A 19,063-nucleotide genomic window follows, 5' to 3' on the forward strand; every position below is an offset into this window, starting at 1 on the left:
ACCAGACTCCTGGGTCCTGAGTGAGGGAACTGGTGAATGTGCTAAGCTCAGCTGTGCTGCCCCCTATTCTCCTAGGCGGATTGCCCCACTTCCTGCAGCAGCCCGACGACCTGGTGGTACTGCTGGGGGACGAGGCCCGGCTGTCCTGTGCCCTGGGCGCATACCGGGGGCTGGTTCAGTGGACTAAGGATGGGCTGGCTCTAGGGGGTGAAAGGGACCTGCCAGGTGAGGCTGTTCTCTCGACTCAGGGAGGGGCTGGCTGCATAGTGAGGGTGCTGGGCTTGGGATGTTAGTGAAGTTTCGATTTTGACATTTTCAGGTTTGGAAAATTAATGGACTCAAGTAAACATTTGGGAGTCCTGAATTTTTAGCTTCTTTGAGGATGACCCATAGGGTTTGGGGATTTTTATTTTTACTGGAAAATAAATAAATGCAGAAAAGCACATAAAACATAAATGGGGGGGCCGGCCCGGTGGCGTAGCGGTTAAGTTTGCACATTCTGCTTCTCGGTGGCCTGGGGTTCGCCGGTTTGGATCCCGGGTGCAGACATGGCATCGCTTAGCAAAAGCCAAGCTGTGGTTGGCATCCCAGGTAAAAAGTAGAGGAAGATGGGCATGGATGTTAGCTCAGGGCCAGTCCTCCTCCGCAAAAAGAGGAGGATTGGCAGTCATTAGCTCAGAGCTAATCTTCCTCAAAAAAAAAAGATATTAAAAAAACATAAATGGAAGATTTGCCAAATAATTATAAAGTAGACATCCATGTAACTACTACCCAGGTCCACTGCCAGGCCCCCGGAAGCCCTCCTTATTCCTTTCCCCCACTCCCTCCTTACCCCAGAGGTAGCATCTAATCTGACTTTTGTTCCTTAGTTTATTTTTTTATTGTAGTCATTTGTAACATCATGCTGACTTTTATGGCAGTTGTTTTCTTGCTTTTTTTTTTCTACTTTACCCCCCCCCCAAGTTTGCAGTGACTCTGGATTTGGAGAGGGTCAGTGTCTCTCTGGCCCAGCATCTACTTTTGGTAGTGTCTTTCTGGTGTGGGACGTCTGGGGATGGAGGCCTGGGGCCAGGAACTCAGAACCGTGGCACGATTGCCTCTCCCCCAACTCCAGGATGGTCCCGGTACTGGATATCAGGGAATGCAGCCAGTGGTCAGCACGACCTTCACATTAAGCCCGTGGAGCTAGAGGATCAAGCATCGTACGAATGTCAGGCTACACAAGCAGGCCTCCGCTCTCGACCAGCCCAACTGCATGTCCTGGGTGAGGACCCAGCCCCCCTTTCCCCCGGGAGCCCAGGGGGACAGCCAGTGCTAGCCGGGAGTATCAGAGTCCAGGGAACCCAGAGGAGTGGTCTGTTAGAGCTGGGAAGATCAGGGTCTCTGGGCCCATGATCCAGCTCTGACCCTAGACCACCCCACAGTGCCCCCAGAAGCCCCCCAGGTGCTGGGTGGCCCGTCCGTGTCTCTGGTTGCTGGGGTTCCTGCGAATCTGACTTGTCGGAGCCATGGGGATGCCCACCCCACCCCTGAGCTGCTGTGGTTCCGAGATGGGGTCCGGCTGGATGGGACCACCTTCCACCAGGTCAGATCCAAGGCCCTGTGCTACCCTTGCCCGCACAGGGAACTTGGGGGGTCCACTCCCACCACAGGCTCATCCGGAGGAGAAAAGGTCATGGGAGGGCAGGGGTTCAAGGGCTGGGACCCTTGGTATGTGGTTAAAGGTAAGGACTCTAGGACTAGACTACTTGGGTTCAAATCCTGCCTCAACCACTTGCTAGTTGATTGATCTTAAGTAAGTAACTTAACCTCACTATCCCTCAGTTTCCTTATCTGTACAATGAGGATAATAGCAGTATGCACCTCATAGGGTAATTGAGAGGATTAAATAAAGTAACCCCTATAAATGCCTAGAAGAGTGCTTGCCACATAGTAAGCACTATGTCAGGGGTAGATGAAATCATTATTATTATTGATAACCTCCAGACCCTGCTGAAGGAAGGGACCACTGGATCAGTAGAGAGCATCTTATTCCTGACCCCTTCCAGCCGTGATGATGGAGCCACCTTGGTCTGCCGGGCCCGGAGCCAGGCCCTGCCCGCAGGGAAGGACACAGCTATCACACTGAGCCTGCAGTGTGAGTGCGGTGGACCCTGGGCCCTGAGCTGAGGTCCTGGGGGAAAGAGGAGGTTGGGGCCTGGACTCTAGGGTCTGAGGAAGGAGGGAGCTGCAGATCTGGGGTCCCTGGGTGAGTTGGGGACTGGAGGTCTGGACTCCTAGTTCAAAGGGAAGAGAGGACTGGGGACCCAGACGTCTGGGTTGGAGGGGCTGGGAACTGGACTCCTAGGCCATCAGTGAAGGTGTTCCAGGTCCTTTCCCACTGCTGACTGTTCACCCACCTCCACAGACCCCCCAGTGGTGACTCTGTCTGCAGAACCACAGACTGTGCAAGAGGGAGAGAAGGTCACTTTCCTATGCCAGGCCACGGCCCAACCTCCTGTCACTGGCTATAGGTGAGGACAAAGATCACCTCTTCCCAGCCGGGAGCACAGGCTTGGGGGGAGCTTGGGCTGGGTCAACTCTAACAGCCCACCTCCTTCGCAGGTGGGCAAAGGGGGGCTCCCCGGTGCTAGGGGCCCGCGGGCCAATGTTGGAGGTCGTGGCGGACGCCTCTTTTCTGACCGCACCGGTGTCCTGCGAGGTCAGCAACGCAGTGGGTAGCGCCAACCGCAGCACCGCGCTGGATGTGCAGTGTAAGCTGGAGCGGGGCCGTGGGTGTGGCCATAGTGGAGAGCTCGTGTGAGCCCGGGACTAGAGTGGGGCGTGGCTGCCACCCGCTGTGGGAGGGGGTGGGGCCGGAATAGGTTGTAGGTCGGGTTTGGCTGCGCCGGGTCAGCTTCCAAGTGGAGCAGGGGCGGGGCGAGGGCGGGGCGAGGGCGGGGCTGGGCGAGTGAGCAGAGTAGTCGTGGACAGAGGGTCTATACTGGGGCCCTTGAGGGCGTCGTTTCTGAGTGGCTGATCCCGAGTCAGAAGTTGCATCCGTCCCCGGTCATGTGACTCCTACTCTCCTCCAGTCGGGCCAATTCTGCAGGCCAAGCCAGAGCCTCTGTCGGTAGACGCGGGGGAAGACGCCTCCTTCAGCTGTGCCTGGCGCGGGAACCCGCTCCCACGGGTAACCTGGACCCGCCGCGGGGGCACGCAGGTGAGGCCCGATCTGCGGCTTGTGGCGGTGGCTGGCGGTGGACGGGCCTTCCTCCCAAGGTCCTGCCCCTGATGCCCCTTCCCTATCCCAGGTGCTGGGCTTCGGGCCCACGCTGCGTCTTCCGTCAGTGGGGCCCGAGGATGCAGGCGACTACGTGTGCAGGGCTGAGCCGGGGCTCTCGGGCCGGGGGGGTGGCGCTGCTGAGGCTAGGCTGACTGTGAATGGTGAGAAAGCGGCGCCTTCCAGAGGCCGGGGCAGGTCCTGGGACGCCGAGCGGGCAGAGTGGGTGGGGCTAACGGGATGGGCGTGGCCTCTGGAGGAGGAGCTTTGTGGGGGCGGGGCCTGGGTAGGGGCGGGCCCTGGTGAATGAGTCTCCCAGGGGTTCAGAGTTAGTTGAGGGGCGTGGCCTGGTTGGCTGTGGCTCCTGGAGGATGCCCCAGGTCTGACCCGCCCCATTGAGGACGCGCCTTGGGGAGGCGGGGTCTCTCATCTGATTGGTCCACAATCTCCAAACCAGCTCCCCCGATAGTGACCGCCCTGCAGTCTGCTCCCGCCTCCCTGAGGGGCCCCGCCCGCCTCCAGTGTCTAGTCTTCGCGTCCCCCGCCCCAGAGGCCGTGGTAAGGAAATGTCCCTGCAATCATGACCCACCCAGCCGTGATCCCTGACCTCCCAGCCGGACCCCTAAAACTGCCATGACTACCTCTGACTTCCCGACACCCTGCCCGCCCTCTACCCGCCTCCCCAGGCTCCTCAGTGACCTCCCTCTTTTGTGCCCCCAGGTCTGGTCTTGGGATGAGGGCTTCCTGGCAGCGGGGTCGAGGGGTCGGTTCCTGGTGGAGACGTTCCCAGCTCCGGAAGGCCGCGGGGGACAAGGTCCGGGTCTGATCTCTGTGCTACACATTTCTGGAACCCAGGAGTCCGACTTTAGCCGGGGTTTCAACTGCAGTGCCCGGAACCGGTTGGGCGAGGGAGGCACCCGGGTCAGCCTGGGCCGTCGAGGTGAGACCCTGGGCCTGAGGACCCTAAATCTGAGGGTCCCAAACCGCAAAAGCTCTGCAATCCCCAGACCGATGACCCCCAAATGCAGAGACGTCCCAAACCTTGCGAACCTCAAAACTATGAGTCTCTTGAATCCTGAGACCCCCCCCAAAAAAAACAATAAATTACCTCAAATACGGAATCCTAAACTGAGAGACCCCTCACACTTAGGCCTCCCAAAAACTGGAACCTCCAAATAACCCCTATAAACTCAAAGACTCCTTAATGCCATGGAGTTTAAACTTGTGGGACCCCAAATTCATGAGCCCTTAAATCCAAGGACCCCAAGCTAGAGGACTCCAAACCTTGGAAATTCCCAAACTTGGAGACCTTCTGAACCCAGAGAGCCCCAAGCGACGCCCTGAGCCCCTGTCCCCCAGTTCCTCCTCAGTCTTCTGCTCACCCTCCTCGGGACACCCCCTCTTCTCCCTGCAGACTTGCTGCCCACTGTGCAGATCGTCGCTGGAGTGGCTGCTGCAGCCTTGACTCTCCTTATGGTCATCACTGGGGTGGCCCTCTGCTGCTGGCGCCACGGCAAGGGTCAGCTCCCAAGCCCCGCCCCAGCGCCTCCCCTGGCACACACTCACCTGCCCACTGACTGGCTGGGCCTTGGGACCTGGCCCCAGTCCCACCTCTCTGGCCCCTCACGGGCCTTGGCTCACCTTCAGGCCTGGTTCCTCCCTTAAGTGTTAACTCCATCTCCTCAGGGTCATGCTCCTTGCCTTCCCAGACCAGAGTTCTCATCTTCCCAGCTTCCCAATCTTATCCGCCCCAGTCCTCTCTCTTCCTGCTCGTTGATCTCCCCAAACTATAACCCTGCCCCTTTGCTTACCTCTGCCACCCCACTGTCTCTGGCCTCAGCCTCTTTCTCCAAGCAAAAGAACCTGGTGCGAATCCCAGGCAGCAGCGATGGCTCCAGTTCGAGGGGCGCCGAGGAGGAGACAGGCAGCGGCGGGGACCGGGTAGGATGCCAGGAACAGACTGAACTATGCCTCTAAACCCAAATAGTAACCCAGACCCAAATAGACCCCCAAACTCAAATAGGGCCCTAGTCCCAGCAGTGACTCCAGACACAAATGTCCCCCAAGTCCAAATATGCCCCTGACCAATTACTCCCTAGACACAATATGTCCCCGGGGCCCTTTGTTGTCCTCAATCCAGACCCCAGCTCCCTGGTGCTCTTGGTCCCTCCTGCCTGGCCTCCCCTGTCCAGCTGAGGGTCCTTGGGTCTGTCACTGGGGCAGGAGGATCCTCTGACCACTCCCTCTCACTAAGCACTCTCCTCCAGGGCCCCATCGTGCACACGGACCACAGTGACCTGGTTCTGGACGAGGAGGGAACTCTGGAGAGCAAGGTGAGCATTGCGAGGGGAAGGACTCCCTTCACTGGGTCTCCAACTCTCTCCCTGCTTCTGTCCCCTCCTTTCTTGTTCTGTTGTCCCCAGAACCGGGGCCTTGCCCCCCTCCCCTGCCCCCCCTCCATCTCACCTACCTCCACAGCCTCAGTTTGCATGTCTGCTGACTGTGCCCACATAGCTGTCCCAGCCTTGGCCTCTATCTTGGGCCCCAGATCAGGGTTCACTCTGCCTGTGCTTTCCCCATCACAGCCATGTTTCAGGCCTCCTGTGTGCCTCCCCCAGGCCCCTTGCACCTACAAGGTCCCACACTGGCCTTACATCTCCCCACACCTGCCGCACCTTTGGGGTCCCATCTCAGGACAGCCCCACTGACCCCAGGCTCCAGTCCAGAGCACTTCTCTCTCTCCTCTGTCCCTAGCACATGCTATCCTCTTGGCCTGAAACATTCCCACCTTCCTTCCCATCCCTACCTGATTCTCCCCTTCATTCCTCCGGTCTCAGCTCAGACATTTCTTGTTCTAGAAAGCCTGTGCTTCCCTCCTCACAGCCTGGATCCTTCACAGCCAGGACCACTCTGACCTGGGCTTCCCCATCAAGCCCTATCACTCTTCCTGTGTTTCCACCATCGCAGCCCCAGACACTCTGCCTCTACTTCCCCCCTCACAGCCCTGACCCCTCTGGGCTCTGTCTGGTGATTTGTCATTTCCCATTTGGCCTGGGATCTCCCTGAGGACAGGGCCAGGTCTCTTCTAGTGGTAGATGTCCCAGCACAGCGCAGGGCCTGACTGTAGGGCAGATGCATGAATGAATGTCTTGGTCCCTCTCTTGTTCCCTCTCATCTCCTTCCACACCGCCAGCCCTCAGCAGGCCTATGTCCCTCTCTCTTCACCTTCCTCTGCCCATCTTCTTCTGTCCCTTTGTCTCTTGTCACTATTTTTCTGTCTTACTTTGTCTTTCTATCAATCTATTTGTCTGTCTCTCTGTCTCTGGGTCTCTGTCTGCTTCTGCTTCTGTCTCTTGTCCGTCTGTCAGTCTGGCTCTATCTCAGTGTGTTCCTCCATCAGTGACCCTCATCCACATACCCTCACATAGCTTACCTAGTCCCGTTTGTCCCCTCAGGACCCAACCAACGGTTACTACAAGGTCCGAGGAGTCAGTGTGAGCCTGAGCCTTGGTGAAGCCCCTGGAGGAGGCCTCTTCCTGCCACCCCCCTCTCCCCTTGGACCTCCAGGGACCCCTACCTTCTATGACTTCAACCCGCACCTGGGCGTGGTCCCTCCCTGCAGACTGTATAGAGCCAGGGCAGGTTATCTCACCACACCCCATCCACGAGCTTTCACCAGCTACATCAAGCCCACATCCTTTGGACCCCCAGATCTAGCCCCCGGGACTCCCCCCTTCCCATATGCTGCCTTCCCCACACCCGGCCACCCACGTCTCCAGACTCATGTGTGACATCTCTCCAGCTGAAGAGTCCTAGGGTCTTCAACTTGCCATAATGGTTTGTCCTGATTTCTAAGAACCAGAACAAGTTGGCGAACTTACTCCTCCAAAATTGAACATTGAGAGGAGGGAAAGATTGCTACAGTTGTCTGGGTCATTGATGTACAGTCAGCTCAGCCAAAGGGAACGTCCCAAGTGGGAGCAAGATGGCCACTATGCCCACCTCTCCCTGCGTGGGAAAGAGATTCAAGATGGCAGATGGGCCCTTTGAGAGGGATGGAGACAGGGGGTGATGGGAGTTAGGGGCAGGGATGGAAGTTGTTTCCAGACACTGAAAGAAGGTATTTCAAGATGACTACCTGCATTGAGAAGAAAGGTAACATAGAGCAGATTAAGATGGTAGCCAGGCCAGGCCATGTGCTGAAGGGCACTTTGCTTCGCCAGTGGAAGTGCTGCCAAGATGGCCCTTCACTCCCTGGGAACCCAAGATGGCCACCATCTTGATTCCTTCCATCTTCCTTAAAGAAGAAGAAGTGGACCTGGAAGAAAAGGAGTGAGGATAGGGCGAGAACTGTCCCTGGAGGTGGGGGAGGGGAATCTGGGGATGAGAATATTTATGTTTAATAAAAAAAAAGTCGAGAAGTGAATGTGTCTTAGGGTTCTCCTGGTGTTATTACCCTCCATCAAGGAAGCGGTCCATCCGACCTGCCCCAAGGCCCTTCCTACACCCTAGGCTCTGAAGTGGCTAGCGGAGCAAATCTGTGAACTCCTCCCAGCTCCTTGCTACCCATTTAGCACTCCAGGCTCTTTTATTCCACAGCTACACAAAGATTCACACACCTGACGGGGCTGCCCCGGTTGGCTTGGGTAAGACAGAATTCAATACTATCATTTGAGGAGACAAGGCAGTGAGCCCTGAAGGGGAGGCGGGGAGGAAGAGGCCAGGGATGGGAAAATACAAACGTCCTGGTCCTTCGAGCAAGGATGGGGTCCTGGCCCTTGCCCTGAGGTGCTGGGTACCCGACTCTGGTCATCCTTAAAGAAAGGGCCTGGGGGCTTTGGTGAGTGGATCCTTGAGCTAGGAATTAAAGGTCCAGACACCTGGGACCTCTGGGAAGCAGAGCAGAAGGCCTGGACTCCCGGGTCTTAGGGAGGTCTCTGATCCCGAGAGAGAAGATGCCTGGGGCCCAGACTTCTGGATCTGAGGGAGAAAGGGACTGGGTCTCAATTGATGTGTTCCTGATTAGAGAAATTTGGGAGGCCTGAATTCCTGAGGAGGAATGGGGGCGGGGGGGGGGGGGGGCGGGGGGGGGGGAGGAGTGCCGTCTCCAATGCTGGCGTGCCTGGAAGAGGAGGAAGGTGATTTGTGAGTGTCTGGGTCCAAGGGAGAAGAAAGCTGGGGGTGAGGGTCCGGAGGGAGGACTCAAAATCCACCACGGTGGGGCCCATGGCCTGGACTCCTGGCTGGCTGGGCCCTGGACTTGGGCCGGGCCGCCTGGCATCTCGGGGCGGGGACCTGGCGCGGGCTCCCCCCAGGTCCCACAGCGCTCCACTCTGCGCAGAGCTGCCACTCTATTGTCCTGGCCGGGAAGGCGGGGCCGGCGCGGGGCGGGGCTGGCGGCGCCGGCGCAGCCCGGGGGCGGCGGGAGGAGGAGGCGGCGGCGGTGGAGCCGGGAGCTCCTGTCACCGCTGGGGCCGGGCTGGGCCGGGCGGGAGTGCAGGGACGTGAGGGCGCGAGGGCCGGGACATGGGGCCCGCGAGCCCCGCCACGCGCGGTCTGGGCCGCCGCCGGGGTCCGCCGCCGCTGCCGCTGTTGCTGCCACTATCGCTGCTGCTTCTGCGCGCGCAGCTCGCCGTCGGGAGCCTGGCCGGTGGGAGCCCCGGCGCGGCCGAGGTGAGCCCCGGCCGGGTCCTGGGGGATGGGGGAAGGGGCGGGACCGGGCCTCTGGACCCCGACGCGGACATATCCAGGGCAGAAACCGCAGTCTTTGCAGCCAGGTGGCTGGCCCCAAGGCGCCCCTAACGGCACTAGGCATTCACGAACCCAGGCCCCAGCTCCCCCATCATCTGCCATCTCAGCCCCCTCCCGTCCTCAGCAAAGGGACTGGCTTTTCCAGAGCCCCTGGTCCCAGAAGTCCAGCCCCCTCAGACCACCGTCTCGACCTACGTGACTCAGCCCAACCCCTTCCCGCCTGAACATAGGACCCATCAGGCAGGAAGGCACCTGGATCCAAGAATCCGGACACCTTGCATTCTCTGCACCCACTGAGGGCCCCCACAGCCTCCCAGAACCCAGGAGTCAAGGCCTCCAGCCACCGCCCCCTGACCCAGGATGTAGCTCTCCAGCCCTCAAGGACTGGTGTCCAGGCCTGCAGGGCCCTGAAGCCCGGCCTTGTCGTCTTTGCACCCGAGAATGGGAGCCTGAGCTGGGGATGGAGGGAGGAGGGGCCAGAACGCCTGGGTTCTGGCCGCCTCCCCCGCGATTCGGGTTTAACCCCTTCGGGCTCCAGCGCCGCTGCGTCGGGGGTGGGGGCGGAGCCTGTCTCCATGGCAACCAGGCCGCGAGAATCCAGGGGGACCCGGGTCGCCATAGCAACAGGAGAGCTGGGGCGCCCCCGCCCTGTGGGAGCTGTTTCCCGGGGAACGGTCCCTCTACGGAGCCGAGTGTGCAGTGCTTGGTGGAGGAGGCTGCTGCTGGGGGTCTGAACATCTGAGTCCTAGGGAGCAAAGGACCGGGTAACCCACGTGCCAGCGTCCCCTGAGCCCTCACTGACCCCCTCCGCCTTCACCCCAGGCCCCGGGGTCGGCCCAGGTGGCTGGACTATGCGGGCGCCTAACCCTTCACCGGGACCTGCGCACCGGCCGCTGGGAACCAGACCCACAGCGCTCGCGACGCTGTCTCCGGGACCCACAACGCGTGCTGGAGTACTGCAGACAGGTGGGCTGGACCTACTGGGAGGGGCGTGGTCGGCGGCAAAGCGGGTCCAAGATGGGGTGGGGTCGCCCATAAAAAGCTAGATATGCAAAAGACGTGGTTCAACTGGCTGAGGGATCTAAGAAGAGAGGGGAAGCTAGGAGGCGTGGCCAACAAAGAGGCGAGGTGAGGATAGGGCAGGACCTGTTTTTGAGAAACCAGGTCAGGAAAGGTGGAGAACTGTGCAAAGACCAGCTGAAGAATATATCCATCCTGTGAAGAGACGGAGTCTAGTGGTAGGGTCCTTAAAGAGTAGGGTTAAGTGGGCGTGGCTAAAGGAAAGGCAGGGCTAAGACAAAAAAAACCTATGGACCAGCAAGATAGGGAAAGGGGCGGAGTCCAATGAGAGTGGATAGCGAGGAGGCGTGGCTATAGAAAGGCAAGTCTAGTACACAGAGAAGGGACGGTTACTGAGAAGCCAGACTGAGAAAGAGGCGAGGCTTAAGGGAGGGCGGAACCTATGGGGAGATGATCCTGATTGGGGAAGGGAGCAGAGGTGACAAAAAGAGAGGTGTGCTTAGAGGAGGGACCTTTGTAACAAAACTGGACAGGCAAAGGGGCGGGGCCTAAGGTTAGCGGGGCTTTTAAGAGAGAGCTACTAGGGGGCGTGGCCAATAGGCAGGCAGGCGCTTAGATATCTAAGACAGATTCTGTGGAGAAGCAGGACCTGGGGCGGAGAGGTCCTTCTGAGCTTTGAAAAGGGACATGGCCAGTGGAGAGGCGCGGCTGGCAATGGGTTGATCGCCCCCAACCGGTCCCCGCAGATGTACCCGGAGCTGCAGATTGCACGTGTGGAACAGGCGACACAGGCCATTCCCATGGAGCGCTGGTGTGGGGGTGCCCGGGGTGGCCGCTGTGCCCACCCCCACCACCAGGTTGTGCCTTTCCACTGCCTGCGTGAGTCACAGGCTAGGGGAGGGGAATGGAGGTCGGGGGTCTCCAAGGGTCAGGTTTCTGGGCCCCAGTCTTGGGTCCACATTAGGGAGCCGGATGCCTGGGTCTGGACTGGGGCAGAGAAGCCTCCGAGGATAAAACTATCTAGATTCCGAGGAGGGTGGGGCCAGTGGCTGTGGGAGGGTCTCTCACTCTGGTGTCCCCCATTCCCCAGCCGGTGAATTTGTGAGCGAGGCCCTGCTGGTGCCCGAAGGCTGCCGGTTCTTGCACCAGGAGCGCATGGATCAGTGTGAGAGTTCAACCCGGAGACACCAGGAGGCACAGGAGGTGAGGACCCTGGCCCATCCATCTGCACTCCCCAGAACCCGAAAGTCAGGTCCCCTAACACCCTGCTCCTCCAGAACCCAAGAGTCTGGGCCTCCAACCCCCTCTTCCCACAGAGACAGAACCAGGAATCTAGGCTCCCAACCCCATCAGCCCCCAAGACCCAGGCATCCAGGCCCCCCTCCACCCTCTCCTACGTCACAATCCTGGCAACTGGGCCCACTCTTCCCACAGGCCTGCAGTTCCCAGGGCCTCATCCTGCATGGCTCGGGTATGCTTTTGCCCTGTGGCACGGATCGGTTCCGAGGTGTGGAGTATGTGTGCTGCCCCCCTCCGGTGACCCCCAACCCGTCCGGGACAGCAGTTGGGTGAGTGGGAGGGAATCCTCCATGCCCACCCATCCCAAGGCTCCCGAGGCAGGAGATGGAAGCCTGGGGGCCTGGGCCCAGGTTCTTACTGCATCGGGTCTTTCCCTGCTCCCTAGTGACCCCTCCACCCGGTCCTGGCCCCCGGGGAGCAGAGTAGAGGGGGTTGAGGACGAGGAAGAGGAGGAATCCTTTCTACAGCCGGTAGATGACTACTTCGTGGAGCCCCCACGGGCTGAAGAGGAAGAGGAAGAAAAAGCCCCACCCTCAAGCTCCCATACCCCTGCAGGGGTCAGCAAAGGTGGGGCAGTCTCTGAATCCCGAGGCCCCCTCCACCCTGGAGGGAGAATGATTTGAGGGAGCCTTGGTGGAGGGGCATCTTTGGGAGGGGTCTGTGGGGCTGAGGCCCAAATGGGGGGAATGGAAGGGATGGGAATAGCTTTGGATAACGTAGAGGTGGAAGGGCTGGCCTGTGAAGAATGCAAAGAGTGAGAGTGGCTTGGGGGTACCTGAAAGTGGAGGAACCGTTTGGTAGGTCTTGAGGATTATTTTGGGAAAGCTTAGAGGATGGTGTAATGGATTCCTAAGATTTGTAAGAACAGGCCCAGTCCACAACTACATCTCCCATGATGTCAGATAGCAGCTATGGCTAAAATGGACCCATGATGGTCTCCAGTGTGCTCTAGGAAATGTAGTTCTCAAGGTAGGAAAAGTGACCTGGAGATGAGCTTCAGTCTGACTCCGATTCCCGGGCTCGCAGTGACTCCCACCCCAAGGCCCACAGACGGTGTGGACGTGTACTTTGGCATGCCTGGAGAGATCAGCGAGCATGAGGGCTTCCTGCGGGCTAAAATGGACCTGGAGGAGCGTAGGATGCGCCAGATTAATGAGGTGATGCTACCGGGGGCCCTAGGATCCCCTACCACATGGAGCTCCCTAAATACCAGGAAACTCCTCAGAGATACATTGAGACAACCTCCAAGGGCTTGCCAGGCCCCCATCAACACCTAGCCCTCACCACCACCCCTAAGACGACCTTGACCCATGTAGAATCCCACTGAGATGCTACCAAATGCTATGGGAACTCTGGTCCACAGTATTCTTCCACTTTAAATTCCTCCTGAGTCTTCCCTCTTGGGAACCCAAGAGCCTGTGGGACTAAAGGGATCTGGAGCCTCCAAAGTCTTGAAGAGGGATTCAGAGACTCAGTGAGTGGATCAAGGTGGATTCTAGGACACTGAAGCCCCCCTTACCCCCAGGTGATGCGTGAATGGGCCATGGCGGACAACCAGTCCAAGAACCTGCCTAAAGCCGACAGACAGGCCCTGAACGAGGTAGGACAACCTCCAGCGGGTCCAACTCATGCCTGTCGAGGAGCTGGGGCACACCTGGGCTCAGCCTGACTCAGACCTTGTCCCGCCTCATCCATTTCCACTCCTTCCTACTTATATAGGCCTCTCCTGGCCCCACCTCCCTACATCTGGCTCCACCCCTCTTGGCTTCCGTCTGACTGGACGTTGCTCTTTCCCTCCTCCGATTGGCCATGTTTTGCCCTGTCTTAACTTGATCCTTACTCTGAGGGCTGGCTGTGAAGTTGTCTCAAGCTGGGCCCCCTGTAGACCCAGCCAGGTCCCTCTCAGCCTCTCTTTGATGCGGTCACATCCCTGTTAGGCCCCGCTCCCTGACTCTGGTCCTGCCCCTCTACTCTCACTTTCACTCAGTCCCTCCCCAGCAGGCCCAGCCTCCTGACTCGGTCCCCCCCTCTCAACCTCACCTCGGTGCAGCCGTACCCACTGTGGCCCCGCTCAGGTTGACCCCAATCCCTGACCCTTGCTCCCACCCTTCTCAGACTCGCTGGGGAACAGCCTGGCTCCAGTTGGCCCTGCCCAGGCCTACAGCACTACCTTTCCTACAATACTTGGTCTCTTTCACCTTGACACAGGCCAGCTCTGTTCCTAGATTGTTCCCACCCAATACACTTTACGCCATCAGCTTGGCTCCCAGTAAGTCCGGTGCTGTCCCCACCCTACCTGGCCTGTAGCCCCACCCCTTCCGGTCAGTGTCCTGTGATAGTCCCACCTCCAGGTTGACTCTGCCCAGACCTAGGCCCACTGCTCCCCCACCACCACTTGGCCCTGTAGCCTGCCTTTCCAGACTGCCTTTGACCCCGGCTTTCACCCATCTTCGTCTCTCCTGACCTTGTGCCCACCCCGTTGCCAGCACTTCCAGTCCATTCTGCAGACCCTGGAGGAGCAGGTGTCTGGTGAGCGACAGCGCCTGGTGGAGACCCACGCCACCCGGGTCATCGCCCTTATCAACGACCAGCGCCGGGCTGCCTTGGAAGGTTTCCTGGCGGCACTGCAGGGGGATCTGCCTCAGGTGTGGGGGCTGTGGGGGCAGAGGGCAGAGGGTGAAAAGGGCTGGGATGGGTGAAAGCAGCCTTCATCCCTCCCACAGCCAGAGCGCGTCCTGCTGGCCCTGCGGCGCTACCTGCGGGCGGAGCAGAAGGAGCAAAGGCACACACTGCGGCACTACCAGCACGTGGCCGCCGTGGATCCCGAGAAGGCCCAGCAGATGCGCTTCCAGGTGCTCAAATTCTTCCAGCTCCCAAATGCCCTGCTATCCCTCAGACTCCTCTCTTGGCCCTCAGACCCCCTTTCTGTCCCTCGGACCTCCTTCCTATTCCTGGAGTCCCCCGTTCTGTCCCTTGGGACCCTTTCCAGTCCCTTGGACCCCCACTTCCCAACTTAGAACACTGCCCTCCCCACACCGTAGACCCCTTTTTGTCCCTTGGATTCCTACTTCCTGTCCCTTGACGCCACTTCCTGTCCCATGGATCCCTACTTCCTCCCCCAGAGTCCCCCTCCTGTGCCTGGAACACTGTTCCTGTCCCTCAGCTCTCCTTTCTCCCTAACCCTGCTTATTTTCCCTGGAACCCCTGTTCTGTGCCTTCAGATCCTAATTCCTGTCCCTTGGACGTCCTCTTCCTGTCCGTGAATAATCCATTCTATGTTCTTGAACTCCAAGTCTTACCCTTGAACCACATTATTTCTATATGACCCTCCAATCCCACTTCCTTTTCTGGACCCCCCTCAAACTTCACTTTCTATTCTTCAGACCCTACTTTCTGCCCCTCCTACCCACTTACCTCCGCTTCCTTTCTTCTACGCCATGTTCCTTGTGTCCTGTACTTATTTTGTCTCCTGTGCCCTGCTTTTCCTAGCGACTGCTCCTTTTCCTTCTACTTTACCTCCTTTCTCAAGCCTCTTACTTCCTGTCTTCTATACGTCTTTTTCTTCTTTTTATATTCTGCTTCTCCTCCTCCAGTTTCCTTCCTCTGGTGGCCCAGTTCCTGGCCCTTGTGCCCTGCCACCTGTCCATTATATGTGCTACTTGTCCTCGGACGCTATTGACCTGCCTCCTTCACCCTGCCTCAGTTTCCCCACCTCTAGCCTATACTGCCCCTTCATACTTCATACTCCCTCCCCCACAGGTGCAGACCCACCTTCAAGTAATCGAGGAAAGGATGAATCAGAGCCTGGGGCTTCTTGACCAGAACCCCCAGCTGGCTCAGGAGCTGCGGCCCCAGATCCGTGAGTGCCTGTGACCCCTGGTTCCCATTCTAGATCTCTAAGAGCAGATCCTGACCCCCAACTATTCACTCCCACCCGCCAGTTCAGTTATCTATTCCTATGTGACAAACCCCAGAACTTAGTGACTTGAATCAACCAACTTCTTTGCTCGTGATTCTGCCATCTGGTCTGGGTTCTGCTGGGTGCTTCTCCTGCTGGTCTTGCCAGTGGTCAAGCTCGTAGCTACATTTGGCTAGCCGATCAGTTCGGGCCTGGGACTCTGGCACAAAAGAGCCTTTCTCCCTCTCCGTGTAGGCTTGGGGTCTCTCTTCTCTGGAACCCCTTCACATGGTCTCTCCAGCAGAGTAGCTGGACTTCCTACATGGTGGTTCAGGATCCCCACAAAAGTGGAAGCTGCCAGGTCTTCTTGAGGGTTGGGTCCACATTCTATTGGTTAAAGCAAGTCACAAACCCAGTCCAGATTCAAGGAGAGGGCCTACACAAGAGCATGAGTACCAGAAAGCGTGACCTCCCACAGCTCCCAGATCTATTGTGACTTCCTACTGGATGTCCCACACCTAACCCGAATTCCCCTACTCTTTAAGGAGGCCATTCTCTTCAAACTTCAGCCTCCATCCTCCCTGCCAGGGCTGCCTCCATCTAGCTCCCACTTCCCCAGATCATACTCGGGCTGCCCCCAGTCACTCAACTGTTAGGTGCCATCTGCTCACCCAGTTTTGTTTTGTGAGGTCCCTGTGCTCACGACCTCAGCCACCTTTCTGCATGTTCCCCTCAGAGGAACTCCTCCACTCTGAACACCTGGGGCCCAATGAATTGGAAGCCCCTGCCCCGGCGGGGAGCAGTGAGGACAAGGGTGAGCTGCAGCCTCTGGATTCCAAGGATGGTGAGTTAACCCAAATATAGGTAACACCAGACTTAGGGGACAGGCCCTCAACCTCAATCTAATCCCCTAAAGTCAGGGGTGTCTTAGTCGCCACAGTGAGTGGGAGAGGATGGGAAGGAGTGTCTAAGGTTGGGGAGGCCTCTGAGGATCCTTGGTCCTCCTTCTGTGGCCCCTGGGAGGGTGTTTCTCCACCTTTCTTCGATGATGCCCTCCTCTCTTCATTGTTCCACCTGCCTTGCCTCCCCCGGCTGCCAGCAGACACCCCCATGGCCCTTCCAAAAGGTGAGTATCTCACAGAGTAGACCCCAGCCACCAAATCCCATTGAGTCCCTGAACCCGGAATGGAAAAAGGGCCCACAGGTTGGGAATCTCAGACCTCCTGGGGTGGAGTCTGGTGCCCCCTCTAACCCCTTCCTCAGGCGAGGGTAGCACCACTCTGGACTCTCTGGAATGAGATAGCACTTGGGGGGTAGGGTCCACAGAACAAGATGCTGCATCCCCTGGGAAAGAGAATATGTCTCCCCTGGAGCAGTATGAGCGAAAGGTAAGTTAGTCAGACCTGCGGGCACCTGAGGGAGGACGGGAGAGGGGCTGGACTCCTGGGCCTGAAGGAGGAGGGTGCTAAGGGTTTGGATTCCTTGGCCTGAGGGAAGAAGGGACTGAGGACATGGACTTCAGGGTCCTGGGAAGAAGAGGGCTGGGGGATGCCCTCTTGGGACCCAGGGGAGGAGGAGGCTGGGGCCCAGACTGACACCTCCTGCTCCCCCAGGTGAATGTGTCTGTTCCAAGGGGTTTTCCTTTCCACTCATCGGAGATTCAGAGAGATGAGCTGGTAAGAGGAGGAATATTCTGGGTACCTAGGGGGAGAGGTCAGAGGTCAGTGGCTAGGCTGTGACTCCCAAAGCCGCCTAGGGCCCTGGTGAGCCTCTAAGGTGACCCCTGCCCCATCTCCTCTCCCCACAGGCACCAGCCGGGACAGGCGTGTCCCGAGAGGCTGTGTCCGGTCTGCTGATCATGGGAGCGGGTGGGGGCTCCCTGATCGTGCTCTCCCTGCTGCTGTTGCGCAGAAAGAAGCCCTATGGGGCTATTAGCCACGGAGTGGTGGAGGTGAGAGACACAAAGACGTGGAGTGGGGTGGAGTTCCAAATCCTGGGCTTGGAGTGGCTGTGAGATCTGTGGTCAGGTCCCCATGCCCCACTATCCCTCCGCTGTCCCTTTGCAGGTGGACCCCATGCTGACCCTGGAGGAGCAGCAGCTGCGTGAACTGCAGCGTCACGGCTACGAGAACCCCACCTACCGCTTCCTGGAGGAACGACCCTGAACCAGCCCCCTTCACCCCTTCGGCTGAGCCCAGACCTTCCCTCTTCCTGGAGCCCCAGAACCCCAACTCCCAGCCTGGGGGAGGGGTCTTGAAAAAGTTCATTTCCCCTTGTGAGGGGGCTGGAAATTATTTTTCCTTTCCAATTCCAAATTCCATCCCTAAGAAGTCCCCAGGTATTCCCAGCTGCCTCCCTGCTTGGGACCTCTTCACCTTAATTTATTTTGTACGTTAATTTATTGTTCCTTAAGGTGACCACTAGCTTGGTCCCAGTGTCTGTTGTTCCCTGAAATTCACCCTCCCACGTGTCCCCCACTAACATCCCAATAAAGTCCTCTTCCCCACCAAGCCATCCTGCGTCTCTGTCGGGGAAATCGGTGTGTAATCATAGCTCTCAGCGCTAGTGTGCATCCTTGCCGGGCCCTCCTCCACCTCCTTAAACCGGAGGAGGGATCTTTAAGTCTGGGCGGGGCCTGTGGGAGGGGGCGTGGCCCGGAGACCTTGGACAGCCTCTCACGCCCAGCCAGGAGCTTTCCGTGGTGCTGAACGGGCCTCGACTTCTAGGCCTCTATCTGCTGGGTCCCAGGGTGGACTGCGATGAGGCTGGGCGCTGGCGAGTTTCCCCGGCCTTCTTCTTGCCCTCACACACAATCACACACAGCATCCCCCCCTAAGCTGAGAGCCCGATGAGACACTGGTAATCTTGAACCGCTCTTCTCATTCGCAAGTCTTCATCCCTTCTTGGGGAGGCAATAGGAATTCCTCTGGGGCGAGGAAATTTCAGTCACATGTTCCAGAGAGGGTTACGTGGTGTTTGCAAGTGCCTATTGGAATTTATACCCTCACGTGTCCCATTTTGTAACATGTTGGAGTTATTACTCTGCGTGAGCTGTTACCTGTCCCGTGAGGGTTGTTGTGAGGATGAAAACGGTTAATATTTATAGATATTATTTTATAATATCTATATTATATATTATTTTATAATAGCTATATTATATATCTATCTATATATTATATATCTATATTTTATCTATATGATAAATATAGATAATATTTATAGGTTAATAGAGACGTTAGAACTGTGCCTGTTACTTCACAGGTAATTGTGGGATAAATGTTAAAATGGTATGGCAGCAAACACCCATATGGCGCTCGCTCTGTGCCCAGCACTGCTCCGAGGGCTTTACATACATTGGCACACTTAATCGTTACTTCTCCTCCGTGAAGTGGGCACTACGACTATCCTAATTTATAGATTGGGAAATGGAGGCAAAGAGAAGTTACATCATGTTCTCAAGGTCACCATCTAGGAAGGGTCGGAGCTAGGAATTCAACCCAGGAAACCTGGCTCCAGCACCCATACAATTGGCCATTTTGCTAACCTGCTGCCTAATAATTCGTGGCTGTTCCATATGGTGTTCAGGTTGTGCACTGCAAAATTCCAAGTGATATGGTTCACTTCCTAGACATTATAGATTTGCACTTTTACCACAATTTCCCAGCAGATGGCAGTAGTGTGCCATGTTCCTTTGTCAGCACAGCAGGCAATTTTGGGACGAATGACTTAGGAGGGAGCACCTATTTCTAATCCTCCCGAAGGACCTATGAGCTCACAGTGGCTCTTCAAAATGTGTACATGTAAATACAGGTCATGTATATTAAATACAGGCC

General features: G+C 57.6%; 2 protein-coding genes across 6 annotated transcripts in view; both read left to right on the forward strand.

Moving 5' to 3' along the window:
* KIRREL2 (kirre like nephrin family adhesion molecule 2) overlaps positions 1-7,688 on the forward strand; it is an 8,131-nt gene extending 443 nt beyond the window's left edge. Inside the window, exons 2-15 of one of the 2 annotated variants that reach the window (XM_070632680.1) lie at positions 76-225; positions 1,115-1,264; positions 1,425-1,585; positions 1,987-2,137; positions 2,408-2,513; positions 2,605-2,753; positions 3,075-3,202; positions 3,294-3,426; positions 3,720-3,820; positions 3,983-4,202; positions 4,677-4,781; positions 5,103-5,203; positions 5,530-5,595; positions 6,718-7,688. In XM_070632680.1, the coding sequence (XP_070488781.1) occupies positions 76-225; positions 1,115-1,264; positions 1,425-1,585; positions 1,987-2,137; positions 2,408-2,513; positions 2,605-2,753; positions 3,075-3,202; positions 3,294-3,426; positions 3,720-3,820; positions 3,983-4,202; positions 4,677-4,781; positions 5,103-5,203; positions 5,530-5,595; positions 6,718-7,053 (2,057 nt within the window). In that variant the 3' untranslated portion in view covers positions 7,054-7,688. The remainder of the gene's footprint in view (positions 1-75; positions 226-1,114; positions 1,265-1,424; positions 1,586-1,986; positions 2,138-2,407; positions 2,514-2,604; positions 2,754-3,074; positions 3,203-3,293; positions 3,427-3,719; positions 3,821-3,982; positions 4,203-4,676; positions 4,782-5,102; positions 5,204-5,529; positions 5,596-6,717) is intronic. The other variant, XM_070632682.1, reaches the window with a different exon arrangement.
* A 993-nt stretch (positions 7,689-8,681) lies between these two features.
* APLP1 (amyloid beta precursor like protein 1) lies at positions 8,682-17,740 on the forward strand. Of its 4 annotated transcripts, none has more exons than XM_070632686.1 (17): positions 8,682-8,935; positions 9,836-9,979; positions 10,780-10,912; positions 11,124-11,236; positions 11,468-11,601; positions 11,718-11,899; positions 12,359-12,489; positions 12,858-12,932; positions 13,819-13,977; positions 14,056-14,184; positions 15,092-15,191; positions 15,967-16,074; positions 16,333-16,356; positions 16,548-16,618; positions 16,844-16,906; positions 17,038-17,181; positions 17,297-17,740. In XM_070632686.1, the coding sequence occupies exons 1-17, from the start codon at positions 8,789-8,791 to the stop codon at positions 17,393-17,395; spliced, it is 1,956 nt and encodes a 651-aa protein (XP_070488787.1). In that variant the 5' UTR covers positions 8,682-8,788; the 3' UTR covers positions 17,396-17,740. The 4 variants fall into 4 exon arrangements, with proteins under 4 accessions (XP_070488787.1, XP_070488784.1, XP_070488785.1 ...); XM_070632683.1 differs by having other exon boundaries at positions 8,685-8,935; positions 12,275-12,489; positions 16,330-16,356; XM_070632684.1 differs by having other exon boundaries at positions 8,685-8,935; positions 12,275-12,489.
* The last annotated feature ends 1,323 nt before the right edge of the window (positions 17,741-19,063 follow it).

This window comes from Equus przewalskii, chromosome 9 (assembly GCF_037783145.1).
Source record: "Equus przewalskii isolate Varuska chromosome 9, EquPr2, whole genome shotgun sequence".
Classification (NCBI taxonomy): domain Eukaryota; kingdom Metazoa; phylum Chordata; class Mammalia; order Perissodactyla; family Equidae; genus Equus; species Equus przewalskii.

What these genes read in the sequence shown, in the direction of transcription:
- APLP1 (XM_070632683.1), top strand. Translation starts at nt 8,789, where the DNA reads ATGGGGCCCGCGAGCCCCGCCACGCGCGGTCTGGGCCGCCGCCGGGGT. An exon ending in GGATGCGCCAGATTAATGAG is followed by an intron (nt 12,490 to 12,857) that starts GTGATGCTACCG and finishes CCTTACCCCCAG; the next exon opens with GTGATGCGTGAATGGGCCAT. An exon ending in GGAGCTGCGGCCCCAGATCC is followed by an intron (nt 15,192 to 15,966) that starts GTGAGTGCCTGT and finishes TGTTCCCCTCAG; the next exon opens with AGGAACTCCTCCACTCTGAA.